Source organism: Pinus tabuliformis, chromosome 8, assembly GCF_031772625.1.
Source record: "Pinus tabuliformis cultivar Carrire ecotype Pingquan chromosome 8, CPIR1, whole genome shotgun sequence".
Classification (NCBI taxonomy): Eukaryota; Viridiplantae; Streptophyta; class Pinopsida; order Pinales; family Pinaceae; genus Pinus; species Pinus tabuliformis.
The window spans coordinates 1,366,955,671-1,366,977,096 of NC_142294.1; the positions used below are offsets into that span (position 1 = coordinate 1,366,955,671).

Sequence of the window (21,426 nt, forward strand, 5' to 3'; positions counted from 1 at the left end):
ATTGGCAGGATACACTGATTCTGATTCGGGAGGTTGTGCTTCTGATAGGAAGAGCACTTCAGGGTGTTGTTTTGGGTTGGGTTCAGCAGTAGTGTCATGGTTCAACCAGAAGCAGCAGTCAGTAGCACTGAGTTCAGCGGAAGCAGAGTATATGGCAGCCAGTCTAGTTAGTTGTGGGGCCATCTGGCTTCGCAAGATGTTGTTTGGCTTATTTGGTCAGCCGTTGAGACCTTCAGTGATTTACTGTGATAATCAGAGTTGCATTAAACTCACGGAGAATCCAGTATTTCATGATAGGTCAAAGCATATCGGGATCAGATATCATTTCATCAGAGACTATGTTCAGAAGGGAGCTGTGAAGCTTGAGTATATTTCCACTAATGAGCAGGTTGCAGATATTCTTACCAAAGCCTTACCACGGGGCAAGCATGTCTACTTCAGAGACAAGATGGGTGTGGTGAGGAACACCTTCCTCGATAAGAGGGAGTGTTGAAATTTGGTACCGGAGGACGGGTGGTTCCCTTAGGCTTTGATCTTTGGCCTAGGGAAAAGTGTCCAAAAGAATTTAATTTTTCTCCTAAAGTGACTTTATAATTTTTATAAAGTTAAATCTAATTTAAAAGTGACTTTAAGTGATAAAGTTACTAAAGTCTAATTTTAAAGTGACTTTTATAAAGTCAATGAAAAATTAGAAATGAAAAGTGACTTTGGAAATAAATGACTAAATGGGTCTTTATTAAAGTGGGGTGAATTAAAAAATAGAAAGTGAGATTTAAATGAGCATTTAATCTCAGCCATAGATCTAAATCTATTTCAACCATTGGATTTAGGGATCACCCAAAAGTCACTTAGGGTTGGATTAAGGGAGGAAAAGGAGGAAAAGATCATTCATTCTTTCATGAGCAGATTGGGAGAAGGAGAGCAAGAGAGCAAGGGAGATTTCTGGACAGGAAGGAGAAGGAGGCAGCAGCTTGGCACACATTCCAAGGCAGCACTTCAGCAAATCCGTACAGCTGAATGAACAAACAGTAAAAGGCAGTTTTTGGGCACGATTTTCAAGGAGGCGATTTTCTGCACAAAAATCGAGGTCTGTCCGTACAGTCCGTACGGTGGTCCGTACAGTCGTACGGTCCGTACATCCGTACAGCAATTTCCAGATTGACTGTGACGCTGAAAAAGAGATAAGTTTGCTTGCTGAAATTTGTTTTGCTGAAAATTTTCTCACTGTAAAAGGCATTTTCCAGAAATAAAGAAGAGCTCTCAAACTGGTTTTCCCCAAGAGTTGTAGGGGGTTTTTCCAGGGTCACATTGACCAAAAATCTCTATGTTTAAATGTGTTTTAATGGTTATTTGTACCTGCTGATTTTTATTTCTGCATTTTCCAGCATTCTGTAAAATTTCCAAAATTTGTGTTTTCAGCAAATTTATTTTTCCAGTTTGTTGAATGTATGGTTATGGGAAAGGGCATTTAACTACATGGGAGAAATAAGGTGAAACTGAAAACCGGGGTGGGAAAACAGAAATTTTTACAGCTACATCTATGTAGACTTCTACTTCAGCTATTCTTTCAAGCTTGTCATGAGTTCTTGCCTCAATGGTATGCTTCTAGTATGATGTCATCTTCTACTAAGATGCATCTCGTCATAATGCTTCTCATCTTGACTACCATGGTGGAGGACTTTTCACCTCCTACTTCTCCTTGTTATGCATTGGAGAAACCCTAATAGTGAAGATTTATCCCTTTGTATTTCTTCTCATCAGGTTATTCCACTTCTTCAGTGATATGAGTTTTATTTCTTTGCTTCCTCTTGTTGTCCTTGAATTTCAAACAATCTCTCTTGTAATGCCCATAGTCCTAATAGCCATAGCATTGGATCTTCGACATATCCTCCTCTTTTTTCTAAGGACCAAATTTTCCAAAATTTCCTTTTCTCTTAACCATGGCAGCAAATGCTTGAACTTGTTCACCTGGTCCCACATCGTTATTCGCTTTTACCCTGTTGGTTTCTTCAATCTTACACAATGACTAAAGTTCACTGAATGGGGTTGCTTCCTTCTTTCCATAGATGCTTGATACAAAGTTGCCCCATTCATCAGGTAGTGCATTGAGCACAACTGTGGTCATCTCTTTATCGGACATTATTTCCCCCAACTCTTGCAGTTGGTCTCGTATTTATGATACCCTCATAAAGTATGAAGGTATTCCTTCGTCCTTTGATATCTTCATCTTGTATAGCTCGATTCTTAAAGATATGACTTCCCCAGCGGTGCTTTCGGAGAATAATTCTACTAACTTCTCGTAGATTTCTTTTGATATCTCCAACTTTGCAACATAAAGTATGAGAGGATCCTTAATGGATTCTATAAGGATCCTTTGGGCCCTTATTTCCCCTTTCATATATTAGGCTAGAGCTTGAGCTTCTTCCTTTTGAGGTTTAGTGATTGAACCCTTAACATGTCCAATGACTTCATTTTCTATCAGGATCAAATTTGTCCTCTTCTTCCATGCAAGAAGGTTTGATGACCCAACCAATTTGTTGCTTTCCTTGCAAAATGAAGTCATTTTGATACATTCAAACATAGATATAAAGCTACTTACTTGTGAAGATACTCCTTGATGACAATATCTTCAATTTGGTGTCTTTTTTATTTTGATGATGATGTTGATAGAAGATGTCTTCCTTCAAAAGTGATCCTTAGCTCAAAGAGAGGGAGATCACCTTGATTCCTTGATGATGATGACAATGCCTCTTCTTGCTTCCTCGGATGATAATGTAGAACGAGGTGGCTTTCCCAAGGTGCTTCAAATGTAGGGTCTTCCTTTGATTGAGTGGATGTTGGGTCCTTGTGGTCTTCTTTCCTTTGTGATGAAGATTGTAAGCTTCCCAAGAATGCTTCAATTGAGAAACTCTTTCTTTGAATGTGCTAAGGTTTTTTAGGTCTTCTTTGATGCTCTTAATTACTTTCTTCAAGATGATGAGAGGGTTATTCCTTCTTGATGATTGATGCTCTTAATGTTTCCCTGATGATCTTCTCGTGCTTCATCCCTTGAGTATCCTTCCTTGAGCTGCCTTTCCTTGAGGTAGTTACCTTAGATCTGATACCATGTTGAGAAATCTAGGGGCGGCTAGATTAAGTGATTTCTCTTACTTTCATAACTGCTTGTGATATAATTTTACTTTACTTGATTAGCTTCTTCTTTCGCTTTATTATTATTAGTATTTTCTTCATCAAATAGGTACCAAATCATAAAGAACAACGAGACAAGAGGACACAAGATTAGCCAGGGCCAAAACTTCTCCAACTAAGAGGAAAACCCACAAGAATTCTTCTCTTCTTATAGACCTTCAATTGACGAATTCCAAGACCTGTGACCCTTGACCAAGATCCCTCCAAGACCAAGTCAAACCTTTCTTTGATGAGTGTTCCTTCCAGCGACTTTCTCCTCAGCAACTTTTGCAATTTCAATCCCCAGCAAATTCTTCTGCATCTTCGACCTCCCAGCAAATTCTTTTACAACTTCGACGCAGCAGTTTCTTCTAGAACTTCAAGCCAATAGTTTCTTCTGGAACTTTGACCCATCAATGCCTTCCCAGCACTTTGACTTGCCCAACAACACTTTGACTTGCCTAGCAACATTTTTACTTGCCTAGCAACATTTTTACTTGCCTACCAATTGTAGAAACCCTAACACAATAGAGAGAGAGAGAAGCCCAAAACTTCTATCTTTCTCTTCTTCTTTTTCGTCCTTTTTCTAGCTTCTATCTTGAGGAGATCGAACTTGTGTGAGTGATTGTCCAAATGAGGTCGAATTCCTTCTTCTATATAGGCTTTTGAGGGGTACGAATTGCTATCTCTAGGCTGACTTGTTGCTACTTGTTTGACAAGGTCTTGGAGGGTCTTTGACTAAATTTTTTACTCAAATAATTTTTCTTTTCAATATGTAACATGCCCAAAAAAGTCTTTCATACATGACAATGACTCAATTGACTTGTAAACTCAATGAAAAACTCTTGAAGCACTCAATGGGTGCTTTCACCTAGAAATAAATTTCCTTGAGCATGAAACCCATGCCTCGGGAATAACAATAATAAATTTATTTTCTCATTACATCGAATAGATAAAATCATGATTACATATGTCATTATGAAGACCGAACCTAGTTACATATTTCAACACTAGGAGGATTACCTCCTCCTTCACAAACTCCGTTCCACAACTCATTAAAAATCAAGGTGTGCATTATCTTCTTGGACCACCCATGGTAGTTCTCTTTGCCAAAGAGAACCACTCCAACTATGGAGATAAGTGAATGCATCATAAAGTCTGATCTGGCCTCAACATAATACTTGCAACAAAAAAAATTGATATATCTCTACAATGTCTTCAAACTACCACTAGAATTTGACTTTATTTTGAATAACAATATTTAAATCTTTGTTTCAACCATATAAATGATTAAATAACAGGCATGCACCGTTATATGAGCCTATACACGTATGACAAATTATGGTCTTCAAAAAGGGATACCAACGAACCATGCACATTCTTCCATATACATATATAGGTCTTTTAAAAATAAATTTTTTTTATGTTAAACTCACATGGAAAACATAGAATATAGGAAAGATAAATCAGTGAGTTCATATTTTTTATTAACATAAGATACACATTTATAGTACAATAGGTGACTCTTGGGATTCAGATCCCCAAGGTCTCTTGGACTGCTTTGTCCATTCGAATTCCACACTAACCCTTTAGGATTAGGTGTCCAACATTCCCCCCCTTAATCCGAAGGGTTATGTATGAGTCCAAGAAGAGAGCTGTAATACAAAATGTGCAAAAGATGCATGGCAGCACTAGGCTGAATGTGCTCTATGAAATGTTGGTATAAAAGGGCGGTGGTTTAAGGATGACCAACAACACTGGAACGCTTAGTGCAGTTCCCGGAACTCTTCCAAAACTGGCAAGAAACTGAAGTTTTCTGCTAGAGGAAGTGATCCTATTGTTTTAAAGAGGGAAACCTTCAACCATAAAAGGGAGGTCTCACCCCGCATAAAGGTAAAACTTCAACCTGAAAAGGGAAGTCTCAACCTGTGATGGTTTAAGGATAACCAACAACTCTGGAATGCTTAATGCAATTCCTGGAACTCTTCCAAAGCTGGCAAGAAGCTGGAGTCTTCTGCTAGAGGAAGTGTTCTCAATCTGTGTTCACGGGCATCTTTGTCTCTGGCTGCAACTCTGAAACTGGTGTGGCAGGTTGTGGCTCAGGCTCGCTTGATGTGGCTTTGAAGCTTGTAGATGACCATCATTTCCCCCCCTGTCATGTACAAGGTGAGAAGATGGAGAAAACTCAACTGCAAGACTGTTCAATACTCTAGAACAAGTTCTAACATGTGTTTGGAATATCTTCTTGGCTATTGATGCCCATTGCCAAGAAGCGATCCATCCAAGATGAATCTTCGTTCTTGCAGGACGTTTGTTTTTGAAGCATCTGTGTGAAGAATGGCTGGTTTTATGACAGTGCTCACATGGATGAAGATCAAAACAGTGATCTTTTAGATGGCCAACTCGATCACAGTGTTGGCATTTCACGATCTGTTGTTTTTGTTGTTGCTGTGGAAGAGGGGTAGAATCTGGAACAGTTGAAGCTGAACTGTCATAAGGAGCAGGTGAACTGTCATTAATGAAACCAGCACTCTGAAACTGAATGGGCTTGGCATAGTCTGGAATATGAAAGGACAAGTCCTTGTCATATCCAAGACCGGTTCTGTGCTTGTTGTGGACAAGCTGTTCCCAAGGTCTGATGATGGGCTTGGGAAGTGCAGACTGAGTTTCTGCATCTGCATGTACAACTGCTGCTTTATTGGAATGAACAGTAACATTAATGACTTGCTGTTTATGGGAGTCTGCTTCATTGTTCTGAACAGAAACAGGTTCAGAATGATGACTCCACTGGTGTAATTCTTCCTGCTGTAGCTTTGTTTCAAGCTACAAAAACTCAATATTCTCATGTGCAGTTTGCAGAGAGGTTTGGATGTCAAAGAGAGTTTCTTTGTTAACTTTGACCATCTCATCAACAGTGGAATGAATTAGGATATTCAATAACTTTAATGCATCTTCAAGTCTGGCCATTTTTCTTCAATGTCACTTAAAAAACACAACTGAGGCAACAGCAACAGAAAAATAATATTGTACTCTTACTACAAGATATTGTAAGGGCTTATCAAGTGGCAACAATGTCGCGAAAATGGTTGATGGAGCAGGACCTGAGTAAGCTGGATGTTACCAAGTTAAACTACAATAAACATTTCTCGTCAAGCTACAATAAACATTGGTACAATTGGGCACATGGTAAATCAACAGTCCACAGTTCGTTTCAAGAGTGAACTGGAGCATAACATCACCAATGCAAAAAGAATATATAAATGTGAAGATGAGCGCTGTCCTCAACTTCAAACTTCAGAGCATCTAGCTGCTATGGAAATCATGCAAAATCTCTACAAGAAACTGCTCCAAAATCTCTACAAGAAACTGCAAAAAAATGACTTCCAAAAATGCTTCAAATTCACTTAACAATGCTGATCACTTCTCCACAAATCACTTCACTCAGAGGTTGTTTCAAATTGTTCCATGGACAACACCAAATCTGCTTCGAGGTGGCTTCAATACTGCTCTTAAAATCTGCTTCTTGTTAATCTAAGAGGAAACCTCCAGATACAGGAAGGTTGCAAAAATAGAATTCCATGTATGCACATATAAACGGAATACCATCGGATTCACTTGGCCTGATTTGATCGTCTATGACTGTCAGAATGGCATCAATTCAATCACGATGCCAAGCATTTTGCAGCACCACAACACAAGACTTTGATGGCCAACAATGAAGCTAACTGTATCTCAAAATTTTCAGACGAGTCATCAAAGTTATCCGCAGGAATTATGAGCGCAACTCATATGAAGGGCTCTATTTCTCTTTTTTTTTGGTTCATATTTGAGTTCCAGTGAGCACCACGATATTCACTTTAAATACATTGAAGCAGCAGCAAAAACTGGTCAAATCAAAGAGGTGGAGAGAATTTTCTGTTGCAGGTGGTCTGGAATTGACTCTTGGATTTGATTCGCTGTCGGGTTTCATGAAATTGCTCACCCTGGCAGGTCGGGCTTTACATCACGAATCTCCTTGCCTTTCATCTATTGTCGAGAATGCACAACAGAACTGTAAGTAAATGGAACGAAAAACAACTTGGCTCGTATCTTTACATGGATCACCTCCCTCTCGTCATGCAAGAACAACAGGCACAAAAAACAAAATATCCGATGACCAATATTGATGCTGACTTCGCGGATCTGACTATTATAATGAAGAAATTGAATGTCTGCACTGTTATTAATTCACTATAGAACTACAGACGTTTCATATGCCTGGCGATGAATGCGCAAGTAGACGTTTCATATACCATGTTAGACGCTGTCAACCGATGCCGATACCAACACTACCACTTTGTTATGATTCCGAACCGTCGCTGAAGATTGATCATGACATTTCTGTAATTTGTTCTGTTTGGTGCGTCGTTTTTGCCATCACATACCCATCAGACCATCACTAGGGCACGTTCGCCTCAACTTACCACCAACCAGAGGCCCCACGGGCTCGAGCGCATCACAAAAAATCTCTTTCTGGAGTTTAGATGCATAACTACACTACGGTCATATGTAGAGTCGTCTCATTCCCCTCTACAGGTATCATGGGAAAGTTAAGCAGTTGATTTATGATGTTGCAAAGATAATAATCATGAATAAAGGGAAGCGTGGGGAGCATCGTCTTTTCAGACTGGCATAAAATTTATGCATCAACTTAATTCTTTCTTTGAGTGATATTATTCTTGTGAAGAAAGACCTCAAGGGCCCGACAGAGTTCACGGAGACTCTAAATAGGATAATGATAACTAACCTTGCTATCACTATAAAGACCCGTGGAATTGCAGAATTTGAACAGATGGTTTTCCTTCAGCCATTAGTAAAGCAGATATTGTTAACAAGTAACCACACTTGGTCAGAGAAGACAATGCGGCATTTTCCTCCACTTATTCGTGAGGCTCTCATTGGACGCACAGATAAACGTGGCCAGTTGATTCAAGCCTGGCAACAGACAGAGGCAACGGTTTTAAACCAGTGTAGACAACTGCTCTCTCTTTCTGATGAACCTGCATATGTAGTGACATACATCAACCATAGCTTTCCTCAGCACCGGCAATATCTTTGTGCTGGGGCTTGGATGCTGATGGATGGTCACCCCGAGGGCATCAACAGTGCAAATCTTGGGCGAGTTTTGAAGGAAGAGAGGTAACCGTTTCCTCCACCAACAACAGCAATCACAATAGGTGAGACGTGAGCACAGTCCAGCAGAAGTTAATGGCGTGAACGCAGTTCTCCAGCAAGGTAAATTTCAAACCTCGAGTGAAATGAAAGGCCAAACAGTCACTTGAAGAAGTCGAACCACTGAGATATCTCCAGCAAGGAAAGTTTTGCGTCTTTTTTCCTTATAACAGCAGTGTACCAGCTCTATAAACCTCCATGCAGCTCAAAAATGAGAAGTTAAGGGACTGACAATAATATATTTCTTTGCTCAGTAGGTATATGCTCAGCCAGCCATGAAAATGAATGCAGACCCCGCAATGTTATTCAAGAGAATACTGAGCTTTAAAGGGCGTTTAATACAGAGGGCCCCGGGGTAAATTTAATCTTCATAACCAGATGATATCGCTTGCAGGAAACGATTCAACGGTTGAATAAAATGCACAGAAAATGATGGCAAAGATGCGCAGATGATGAAACGTTCAGGTATGGCCAGACAACAGTTCTGGCACGTAATCAATGCCCAGAGAGAATCAATGTCAGACTGCGGAAGGCATCTCCTTTTCCAACGCACTCTGTCAATAATAAGTGCGCAGAGGCAGAATATGGGACAGACCTTCAGGCAGACAGAGAGCAGAGATGGAATATGGAGGAGCAGCGCAGGTATATGCAAGAGGTGGCAGCTAAATTCTAGCTGAGAAAATATTCATAAGTGATGGCAGAGGTGCAGGAGGACTGACATGCACATAATAGGCCACAGAAAAACAAGTGGCTCTGATACCATGTTAAACTCACATGGAAAACATAGAATATAGGAAAGATAAATCAGTGAGTTCATATTTTTTATTAACATAAGATACACATTTATAGTACAATAGGTGACTCTTGGGATTCAGATCCCCAAGGTCTCTTGGACTGCTTTGTCCATTCGAATTCCACACTAACCCTTTAGGATTAGGTGTCCAACATTTTAAAACACCACAACAGGCTCAGTCCTCACAAGTTAACACAAATATATATATGCACAATAGCGTTCAATTTTTCATTACTGCCGCATTGTGATCCCAACATGCCATCACATACGACCATTAAGAAACTTCGACTCAAAGCAGATATCGACCTTTTCAACCAGGAAGCACGCAAGTTTGAAAGCATAACCATGACATTTCAACAATCAACCATACCATACAACAGTCAACGCACCAATTCACGTCCTTCAAAAACGTACAGGCACTCACCAAATGTAGGCAAACAAACAGTGAACACAGTATTGGAAACACAGCCTCAAAAATTTCAACGCGCATATGGAGTTATGTCGCATACCATATGAACACAACCATTGCATACCATATATATCACTGCAATCTACCACATGGTCTTTGCAAAGCACGCAACAAACCACGGCCTCGATGTATATACTAGGGCCTTTAATAAAAAATATTCAACGCGATTTCCAGATTTCGTCCAGCCTCAACGTAGCAAGAGTTTAATTCACAGTGATGAAGTGACCAACGCATACCACAGCCATCGAAGACGCGCACTCCATACAATGCACTACCAGCATAGGAGAAGGTTCATTGCAGAGAATGTTCTTTCAAAAGTAGAGAAAAGAATATGAACACGCAGAGATGGTAGACTGCAAAAAAAATGGTAGAAGGGAGTTACAAGGGCAGAAAGGGAAGCCAAAAATGTGGCGCTGGCTCTTTAGGAATTTACTCCTAAATCCTAGCGCAAACCTGCAAGGAATTCTCTCTCAAATCTGCGTATAAACTCCTCCTTGATATGCTCTCCTAGCAAGAAGCTCTCCTCACATAAACTCGTGCAAACAATAATAATACAATTGTGCCATTTGTCCTCCTTTTAAGCAATTCGATCATGCTATATCTGGCAAGTACAATTTTAGAACATGAGTTGAGTTTGAGTTGTTAACTAAGTCGAATTGCTAGTGTAACACATCCTTGCTTCAATCAAGGCCGAAGCTCTCTTACTCGTTCTCTTCTAAATTAGAACTCGCACTTGGAGAACCACATAACTAAGCCTCCAACTATGTGCATGAATAAATTAACTCCATGAACTCGTTCATGCTAAAAGAAAGATTGATCGTGGTCTTTCTTGACTAAGGCATGAGTCAAGAAGACCTTCCACGCTACTATTTTCAACAATAATACCTAACATCCTTTGAAAGAGTCAACCTCCTTAAAATATGTTTACAAATGCTTACAATTGATGGATTGTGTAGGTCGACCTAACATTGTTGTCACAAGACACTTATTAAAAGTGAATTCTTATGTATACGGGGCATCAGCGTTGTGGACTCCATTTGGTATCTTGGCATTGGATGTGTGATCCAAATCGGCCTCAAACACGGCTTATCGTAGCCGACTAGGACGCAACAGTTTTGATCTGTTGTCATTGTCCAAGTCTAGGCGTAAAGCTAACCACGATCTGGGGAGGGGAACATGACCTGCGGGAGAAACTCCTAGAAATCGATCCTAAGAGGGAAAGTGACAAGCCTAGGAGCAATGAGCTGGAAATGCTAGGTAGGGGTCATGGGACATGCGGGTAAGGGCTTGACCATGGACTCGAAAGAAGCTAAGGACATCAAATGTCCCCCTTTTTATAACCTACATACCCCAGGGGGGCTTCAATCAACCTTGAAACTGCATTCGTTAATGTCAATAGCTTCCGGCAGTTTTGCTTTCCCTTATGGAGAATCCACCCTTTTGGACATAATATATAATAATAATAATATCTATTTTTAAGGTCACAGCCAAGCCAGACACCAAATTGGTGTATGAGACCCCCTTGTTTGTGGGACAAGGGACCCACCTTCGCGCAGCGATTTGACTGCTAAGTCTATGAAGGCATACATACTCTACCCCCCTCTAGTTTTGAACTTGTGACCTCTTAGGAGGAAACACATGCTCAACCATTAGGCCCAATGTCAGTCTATCCAACTGGTCAACTCTGTTCAGCCTGTTTTTCCTATGGCCAAGCTTTTATGGCTTATTTTAGTTTTCTAATCACTTTGCCCAGGAAGCTTATCAATTCTGGAAGCAGAGCAGGAAGCTGATCAATCCTGGAGGCAGACCAGACCCAGTAGATTCTATGTATTGTGTACCTCTATGAACTTCTGATAATGAATTAGAAAGATTACCAAAAAAAGAAACATAATTTCTAAGTTCGACACAGTCAAAAGAGATTTGAAATGTTTCAAGTTCTCAAATTTTGAAAAAAAAATAAAGTTTCAGTTTGCAAAATTAAATACCAGCCAAGAGATTCCAATATGCATTAATTGCAAGACATTTAAATAGGGTCAACTAGAAGATACAAACCTTCGCTCTCAAGTGACCAACTTGACTCCTAAACTCGGGAAAAACATGTTGCACTAGCATTTGCTCCAGTTGAGATTTATATGGTTCTGTCTGCTTCAGTTTATCACATAAAGCCCCAACTGCCAAAAGCGCACCATCTTTCTGCCTATAGAGTTTGTAGCCTGGAGCTGCCTCATCATACCTGAAAAAAAAGGATCTGCTAGTACACACTTCCAGTAGCTATAAAAAACTCTAGTCTACTTTCATTTGTTAGTTGGCAGGCTTGATTTCTACATTTTTAAATGCAAAGAAAATAACAAATTTTTACCTCCTGAAAACTTCAACAATAAAAGAGGAATTTCTGGAGGTTTTCTTTTCCACTTTTGCACACTTCCAGTAGCTATATAAACTCTAATCTACTTCGTTTGTTAGTTGGCAGGCTTGATTTCTAAGATTTTGAAAGTGCAATGAAAATAACAAATTTTTTACCTCCTAAAAACTTCAACAATAAAAGTGAGGAATTTCTGGAGGTTTTCTTTTCCACGTTTCCGAACCAGCTCAGTGATGAAATCAATGGATGCAGTGCGGGGACTATACAGATCTTCAATTATATCTGAGCAAGTGAATGCATTGTTAGAGATTTCCAAGAATAAGAATCACAAAAAAGGACTCCCATGACATACCACCCATTTCTTGAATTTTACATGCTAATTCAAAATGCCATGAGATGATCATTTCTTCTACACAGCAGTTGAGTAATATTAGCATTTCTAAAAAAATATAAAAGATGGCCACTTACCATAACCTTTCCTAACGTATTCATGAGGATCTTCACGCCAAAGCTTCTCATCATTGTCATTGAAACACATGAGAGGGAATATGATCTCAAAAAGCACTATATCAAGTTCTGGCTTTAACAGCTGGTACGTATTGGACTTGGAAATACTGAAATCAAAGCACAGAAACATTAGGCACCTTCTTATCCTCATCAAATGCTACATAAAATGTAGCCCATAACCATCAAACAGCACCTTATCATAAATTTATTCATATTTCCTGTCAAAGAACAAACAGTTCATTAATCACTGTTTCACTTTTTATGCAAATAGATAATAGAAGAATTTGACAAAAGAGATTGCATCTTCAAAAGGTGTCTGTTATAATTGGAAATAGCACAGTGATGCATCTACATGCACAATCAAATGGAGGCTCTGATAATTTTCTTTAAAATTTAACTCAATGACTGCCAGATTTTTGAACTGGAGAAGTTCTATGGATTGCAACCAACATGAATAAACCGCCCTTAGGTGACACTAAACTAGAAAATTGGTGAGCAACAAAACAGTAATCTATCAGCCATACAAAACAGTGGATCAAGTAGCAGTAAGACTCACGATTAACAGATCAGCTTGCAGAAGATTGGCTGTATAAAAAAGATAAGCAGAAAGTTAGTGGAAACCAATGTATAGAACAGAGATTGGTCAATCTAGGATCAGATATGTCAGACAACAAGAGTCAAATTATCAATCTGTGATTAGTAAACTGTCATCAAGTTTGTTAATTAGTGAACCATAACCGAAATGTGAAAACTTCAAAAATGATATCCTAATGATCAAGCCATATCACAGAGGACATGTTATATGCAATGGAGTTGTGCTAGAAAATAGTCCCAACAAATTGTGGAAGACTCAACGTGCACATCAAAGAAAATAGATTGTCCCAATTTGTCTGCAATCATGTGAAATAATGATCATAACTCACGTGTTGCAAATAATGCCTATAACTAATTGGAAGACAATGTATTGGTTCAGTTAACCAAATAGGTTGCAGAATCTCTGAAATATGACATAAGCCTATGTTTTGCCAAAAATTATGGATGAGCATGACTGGGATAAAATAGGGCACACCTGGAGCAAGGGAAGGAGTGGAGGGGCCAAAACAAATAAAAGGCCCTCCTCCCCTCCCATAATTCACCATTTGCGTATTGAGAGAGCAAGAGAGGGCTTTTGGAATTGGAGCTTGAGTTGATGAGGAAGATTAAGAGAAAGATTGAGAGGATTGCTTGGGAGTTTGAGGAGCTTGCAAGGGAGATTGGAGCTTGGGATTGAAGGCCAAAGAGGTAGGATCTAGACTCTAATCTAGCATTTGTGTTTTTTATATGTTCATTGTTAAATGAAAATGTTCTCTTCTCTCTTTCCCATTCCCATTCCTCCATTTTATTGCAGTCAAAAAACTATAACTCCACCAAAGTTCAAAAGAATCAAAACTTCAAACATCATGGCTATATGGCCTGCAATTCTCTTGATGTTAGTTCCTTTTTTTGTTATCATGTTGTTGGAGATTAGTAGGGTTGATCATGATGAAGAGGATGAAGAAGTGGGTAGTGATGAATTTGAAAACGCTGGAGAGGAGTACCTTGGTGAGGAGGAAGAGGAGAGAGTGGAGATGATGGGGGCACAAAAACAAAAGCAGACCATACCCCATTGTGGAAATATGTTACTAGGCCTGAAGGAGGGAAAGGGGGTGGAACCACTAAATTTACATGCCTCCATTGCAAAAACACTTACACAAGTTCATACACCCATGCCAAAAAGCACCTCTGTGGGAAAATGCCATGGGATGGAAATAAACAAGTAGGAATCAAAACTTGTGTAAGTGTGTCAGCACAACAAAGAGCCAAATACATAAGGGAAGAGGAGGAAGCCCAATACAGATCTAAAAGATCAAAGGGTGACTTTGAACATGATAGCCCACAATCACATAGACAAAGAACTCCATCAGCATCCTCCCATGGCAGTGGATATGGAGGCATAGGAACAAACATCCCTTTAAGGCATAGAACCATATCAGATTTCCTTGACGAAGGGTGTAGGAATGATGTGGATTCAAAAATTTACTGGTTTCTCTATGCATGTGGGATACCATTCAATGTTCTTCGCTCACCTTATTGGCATGAAATGGTTTCCGCCATTAATGATGCCCCCAAAGGATACAAGAGCCCTAGGTATGACAGGGCTAGAAACATGGGACTTGATTCATGAAAAAAACAAAAATAGCGCATTCTTTGGGTAAAATGACAAATTCTTTGAATGAGCATGGGGTATCAATTGTATCTGATGGATGGACAAATGTAAAAGGCAAGCAATTGATAAGTGTTCATGTTGTGTCTACTATTATTATCATTATTATTATCCAATTTTAAGGTCACGGCCAAGCCAGACACCAAATTGGTGTATGAGACCCCCTTGTTTGTGGGACAAGGGACCCACCTCTACTTATGCATGTGGGATACCATTCAATATTCTTCGCTCACCTTATTGGCATGAAATGGCTTACGCCATTAATGATGCCCCCAAAGGATACAAGAGCCCTAGGTATGACAGAGCTAGAAACATGGGACTTGATTCATGAAAAAACTAAAATAGCACATTCTTTGGGTAAAATGACAAATTCTTGGAATGAGCATGGGGTATCAATTGTATCTAATGGATGGATAAATGTAAAAGGCAAGCGATTGATAAATGTTCATGTTGTGTCTACTATTATTATCATTATTATTATCCAATTTTAAGGTCACGGCCAAGCCAGACACCAAATTGGCATATGAGACCCCCTTGTTTGTGGGACAAGGGACCCACCTCTGCTGCCAAGTCTACGAAGGCATACATACTCTACCCCCCTCTAGTTTGAACTGTGACCTCGTAGGAAGAAACACATGCTCTTAACTAGTGATGCAGTCTTCCTTTCAGCATATGATTACTCAGAAAAGTTCAAGACTTCCATCAACATTGCAGAACCATTACTTCAAACAATTGAACGTATTGGGCCATACAATGTCATCCAAGTCATCATTGATAATGCTTCTAATTGTAAGGAGCAATTATTGAGGATAGATACCACAACATATTTTGGTCTGAGTGTTTGGTTCACACAATGAACCTTTTGATGCATGATATTATTAAGAACAAACACCCTCAATACAAATGGATTGGTGATTTGTACAAGAAAGGCAAAAGAACGATAAAATTTATTACCAATCATAGCAATATCCATGGGCTTTTCCACAGTCACTCAAGTTTGGAGTTGTTGAATATTGTGAAGATTAGATCTGTTAGCTATTACCTCACCTCCAGGTGTCCTTTGAAGGTAGGAGAGTCATTGACTAGCATGGTAACAAGTCAACACTAGCAGGTATTAAAGGACAAGGCTCCAACCGCAAGTGACAAGCAAGGATTTGAACAGGTGGAGGACTCTACTCTTGATGGTTTGTTTTGGACACTTGTGAGGGGAGTTTTGCAATTCACCAAGCCCATTTATAACATGATTTGTTTTGCAGATACATATTTGTATATACAGATGCACCAATGATTGGGGAGGTGTATGAGCAAATGGATAACATGTTGGGGCAGTGTTGCGGGGGAGCCCCCCCTCGATCCCACTCCCAATCCGCGGTCCGGGCGACTCAGGAGCAAGTCGGGAGCGCACTCCCTAAAAAAAATTTCGCTCCCTGCCTTTTCAGGAGCGTTTTGCCATTTTTGCAACAAAAAAAATTGTAGCAATGTTCGAAATGCAATTTTTTTTAAAGAAACAAATAATTTTTGAGTGGGACAGCTTAATGATCAAGTTTAGGCCCTAGTATTGATATGCTATTCATGGTAATGTTAAAAGTGACATTCTCTTTAATCTTCATTATCATCCTTTTACTTAAATTTTTAACATTACCATGAAATGACTCAAGATGTTTGAGAGTGGTTCTAGCCTCATTGGATTTCATATGGAGAAAGTAGAATTTTAGATTTCATTCAAAATCCAGCAGACTTATCAGTTTTTCAGGATTTCAGGATTGGGGGATTGCAATGTTTCCATTGAATATTGTCATGTATTAGGGTCAGTGTTTTACAAGCCGGCCGTTTCGAAACCGACTCGGCCGAGTCGAACTGTTTCATTAGCTGGAGGAGTGACTCGGCCAAGTAACCGGTCCGGTTGACCGAGTCACACATGACTCGGCCGAGTCATGTGTGACTCGGTCAACCTGGCCGAGTCACAAGGGGACGACTGGGCAGCGTAAAACACATAAAAAAAATTCATTTTTTGGTATTTTTTCAAAAGGTTAATGCAGTTTATGGATTAATACAGGCTCTGTGTTTTCATTTTGATGTTTGAACTCCATATCTTCCAAATTTTTAAATTCTTTAAGCTTACCTGATGCTTTATCCAATTCCCTTTTATCGTCACACTTAGAAAGGTGTCCCTGAACACCTTGTGGTTCTGACGGATCATCCTCCTTTACTGAATCAAAACTGTCAATCTTAAGTTTACCGGACCCTGATTTAGCATCAGCCATAAGTTGTTGTTTCAGTGGGGGACTACCACTGAGATATTCTGAGGCACGACGTTCAGTCCATGCCTTTTTCCTTTCTTCTAATTGATCTCTCGCTGTATACACATAAGGGAGTGACTCCAGATCTTCACCCCCTTCAGACTGTACTTTCTCAATCCATCTAGTAAGCTCGAGTGCTGCCTTGCTTGCAGAAAACTCTGGATCATATGTTAGAGTAAACCTTGAAAAGGCATTACACTGACCACTATACTGTGAGGCAAAGCACCCAGAGAATACTGATTCTTTTCAAAAGGAATGACAGAATTTTTTGCCCTTGTTAAAAGTGTGAAGTCAATATGTTTCCCAACATCATAGTGTTTTACATTACCAATGCAAACGGTATGAAGATCCTTACATGAAATCATAACAGAGCAGAGGGGGCACTTCTCCCAATTGTCACCTTTGTGATCCCCTTCTCCCATCATCAAATACCGTAGAATACAAGGAAAACAAAAGATGTGACCACAAGTTGTTATTTGAGGACACAATGGAGGGCTGTCCAAACAAATAGGACACTGTACATGGTTAGAATTGATCATGTATGACAGACTACAGTTGACTATGTATTGCCATTGGGTACCATTTTGATATAGTGGATTGGTTCATGAGCCTACTTTGATTATATGTTGTCTTCCATCTATATTATAATGTTGTGTGTTTGGAAACATGAATGAAAATCTTTAAAATTATGTTTAAAATATTTAAAATTATGTTTTTTAATAAAAAAAATGAATATTTAATGTATTTTTTACAATGACCGAGTCATTGAAATCGAGCCGGTCGAGTCATTACCGTTTCGGAGTCGGAGTCGATCCTCGGCCGAGTCGGAGTCGGAGTCAGAGTCTTAAAACATTGATTAGGGTATGGAACTCGTATTTAATCAAGAGCACCAATCCCTCTATGTACCTTGATGTTAGTGACATTGGTTGTCGAACTCCTCTATCACGACCCTCCTAAAAATGTACGCATCACTCAAACAAAATCTTGACTTGACATGCTATGCTTTTTCTATCTTATGTTATTGCTTAGAGGGTGATATTAATGACAAAGATCCCTATACAAATACAGAGGTAATGACAAAGATACCTCTGGATATTAATGCTTAGAGGGTGATATTAATGACAAAGATCCTGATTTTCCAACAAGACTAAAAAATTAGACATTTCTCGTGGTGGCAAGAGGCCCAAGCATAAGAAATAGATAATAGATTTACTTCTCTTTTCTAGTTTCTAGTAGCTTTTATAACTATTGACTCTTTCATATTTATTATGATATTTTTTTAAACAATATATGACAATTTAAGTTTGAAGTTGGCAATTATAACTCATTAGTAAAGAATTATGAATATGATGCTTCATGCAAGTTGAAAGTTGTTTCATTTCATTTCATTTCATTTTATAACATTTCATTTCATGTTAGATATTATTTGTTGTAATGGTTACACTTAGCTTACAAGTACAACTTTGGTGATCAATGATGATAAATGTTATACATTGAATTTTGAAAGCTTGAAACTTTAAGATTGATGAATCATGAGACTCAATATGTTGTATGTTACTATGTTACTAACTAGTGGACGTGGTTGATGAAGATTATAACTTCTAGATGATTGTTGTTATATGGTTCAATCTATGTTTTTTTTATGTTTTTTATATCTAATTCATTATTCTACATGTTTTTGTTGACATATATGTATCAAAATATAAAAAATATATATATTATATAAAAAAAAGCTTCGGGATTCTCTCCCAAACTGGGAGCTTCTGAAAATGTCGCCCCCGCTCCCGTTTTCGCTCCCACTTCCCGCTTTCGCTCCCGCTCCCGCTTCCCGCCTTCGCTCCCGCTCCCAAGTAACATTGTGTTGGGGCAAATAAAAGATATTGTTCAGGAAAAAGATCCCAACTTGTATGATATTGTTCACAATTTTGTGTGTGCACAATGGAATAAACTTAATGTTCCACTACATGCCTTCGTGTATATCCTTATGCCAAAATACTACTCTCCATCCTTGTTGGGCAGACCTACACCTGAGGGTGGGGTTAGGGCCAACCCCATATAGATCCAGAGGTACAAAACCGATATATGAAAGAATTAGACAAGTTGGTCCCTGACAGGGAGTGTGCTAATCTGCGTCTTGAATTAGGCAGATACTTCACTAGCACTAGAGTGTTTGGTTCTTTGCATGCAATGGAAGATAGGGACAGATTTGATGTTATCACATGGTGGGAGGCATATGCCAGCCAGGGACTTTTGCCAAAATTGGAGGAAAAAAAGTGCTCTCACATGTTGTAAATACTTCTACAGAGAGATGTTGGAGCACCTACAACTTCATCCATAATGTGAGAAGAAACAGACTCAATGAAAATCGGGCGAAAAGCTTGGTTTCTGTGCACTACAACTTGAGGATGTTGAGTCATTATTGTTATTGGGCTCATGAGGATACATCATATACAACTTAGGACAACAACCCAAAGGAAGATAATTTGGAGGATCGCGCTCTACATCTAGAAAAATTGCAAACAAAACTTTTGAAAGACGACGAAGAAGAAACAATAGTCATGCCACCCCCACCATCCAGTAGCAGTGCTTGAGTTCCAACATCTTGGCCTTTGTTGCCGCCACCTCCATCTACATCCTCACGTGGAGGGCATGCGCCTTCTGGTTCTAGTCGTCTAATTATGCTGGAGGAGACTCCGAGAAGACCACCACAACCTTCTCATAAATTAGAAATTTGTCGTGGCAGCAAGAGGAAGCAGTAGATAATAGATTTACCTATCTTTTCTAGTTTCTAGTAGTTTTTATAACTGTTGACTCTTTCATATTTTTTATGATATTTTTTGTAAACAATATATGACAATTTAAGTTTGAAGTTTGAAGTTGGCAATTATAAATCATTGGTAATGAATTATGTAATATGAATATGATGCTTTGTGAAAGTTGAAAGTTGAAAGTTGTAACTTATAGATGATTGATGTTATATGGTTCAATCAATGTTTTTATGCTTTTTACATCTAATTCGTCATTCTACATGCTTTTGTTGACATATATGCATCAAAATATATAAAAATATATATTATATAAAAAATCGCTCTTGATTTGCTTCCGACCCTAGAGCTTTTGAAAATGTCGCTTCCCGCTCACACTCCCAAGTAACCTTGGTCAAAGGGCATAAACATATTGAAATACCACCTGGCTAGAATAGTATGTTAAGATGTGACAGTTTGTGATCATTGCCCTCTAGAAGTCACAGCCAAAATGCAAGCTAATTTGGATGCCATTCAAGAATAAAATGCTAAGAAAGCAAGACTGAAGCGTGAAACTACAACAATGGGTGGATCTCAAACAAGAACACAAGATCAACATGCTCATATAGGTACTGGCTCATCAAATGTTGTAGGAAATCCATCTCAATGTTGCATGAAGTGGGGATGAAGCGTAAGAAGCATCATTTTCCAAAAATCCTCAAAAGTGAAGCATCCCAGAAGCGCGCGCGCGTGTGTGTATATATATATATATATATATCATTGCATTTATATTCAAGAAAACATCTTGAATGTCAAATTAATTGCAATATATATCAAAGCATGCATATTGTACATAAACCAAGATAGAAATGGCATCAACAGTACATTAATGGTTAATTATTCAAGCATCAACCATCTAGAACCTAGATTCTTCTCCACTTGTCCAGCCTTTGCCTCTACCTCGATTCTCTAGGGATATTAGTCAACACTGCCCAATTTTGATCAAATTGCCTAATCCAAGCCTCAAAATATGGAAGAAAAAACTTAGCATGCCTAATCATTGATTTTGACTTGAGTGGAGGGTACATTTTTGCTAAGGCCATGGCAGTGTTGAAGAGTGCAACATTGTCATATAACCTCTCCTTTCTTCCTTCCTGGCACTAGTTTGGGATCGCAACCAAGCTTGGAAAGTTTTAATGAAAAATAAGAGAAGGTAGATATGGCGGTGACGAGACTTTGGCATCATGATAGCCTCCCATTTAACTATACAAGGTCAGAACTCTTTCAACCCATGGTAGATGCAATTTCATGTGTTGGCCCTGGCTACAAAGCACGTTCTCTAATTCAGTTGGGCAGAAAGACCTAAATGAGGAGTTTGAATGTGTCAAGGCACAGTTGGAGAGCAGTAAAAACTCATGGAAGACCAATGGGTGCACAATTATGTCAAATGGGTGGGCAAATCAAAGGAGTATATCAATCATCAACTTTATTGTTGCTTGCTCTAAAGGAAACATGTTCCTAATATCTATTGATGCATCTTCACATGTAAAGAATGCTAATCTGATTTTTTCAACATTGTCAGGGTTGTGGAGGACGTTGGGGTAAAAAATGTTGTCACAGTAATCACGGA

At 39.1% G+C, this 21,426-nt stretch overlaps 1 protein-coding gene across 2 annotated transcripts in view; it reads right to left on the reverse strand.

The window, feature by feature from the left end:
- Positions 1 to 21,426, reverse strand: part of SAD2 (ARM repeat superfamily protein) — a 164,340-nt gene that overhangs the window by 105,977 nt on the left and 36,937 nt on the right. For both annotated transcript variants that reach the window (XM_089373759.1, XM_089373758.1), the window contains exons 8-10: positions 12,472 to 12,617; positions 12,162 to 12,285; positions 11,694 to 11,874 (exon numbers count right to left, since the gene is read on the reverse strand). In XM_089373759.1, the coding sequence (XP_089229885.1) occupies positions 11,694 to 11,874; positions 12,162 to 12,285; positions 12,472 to 12,617 (451 nt within the window). The remainder of the gene's footprint in view (positions 1 to 11,693; positions 11,875 to 12,161; positions 12,286 to 12,471; positions 12,618 to 21,426) is intronic.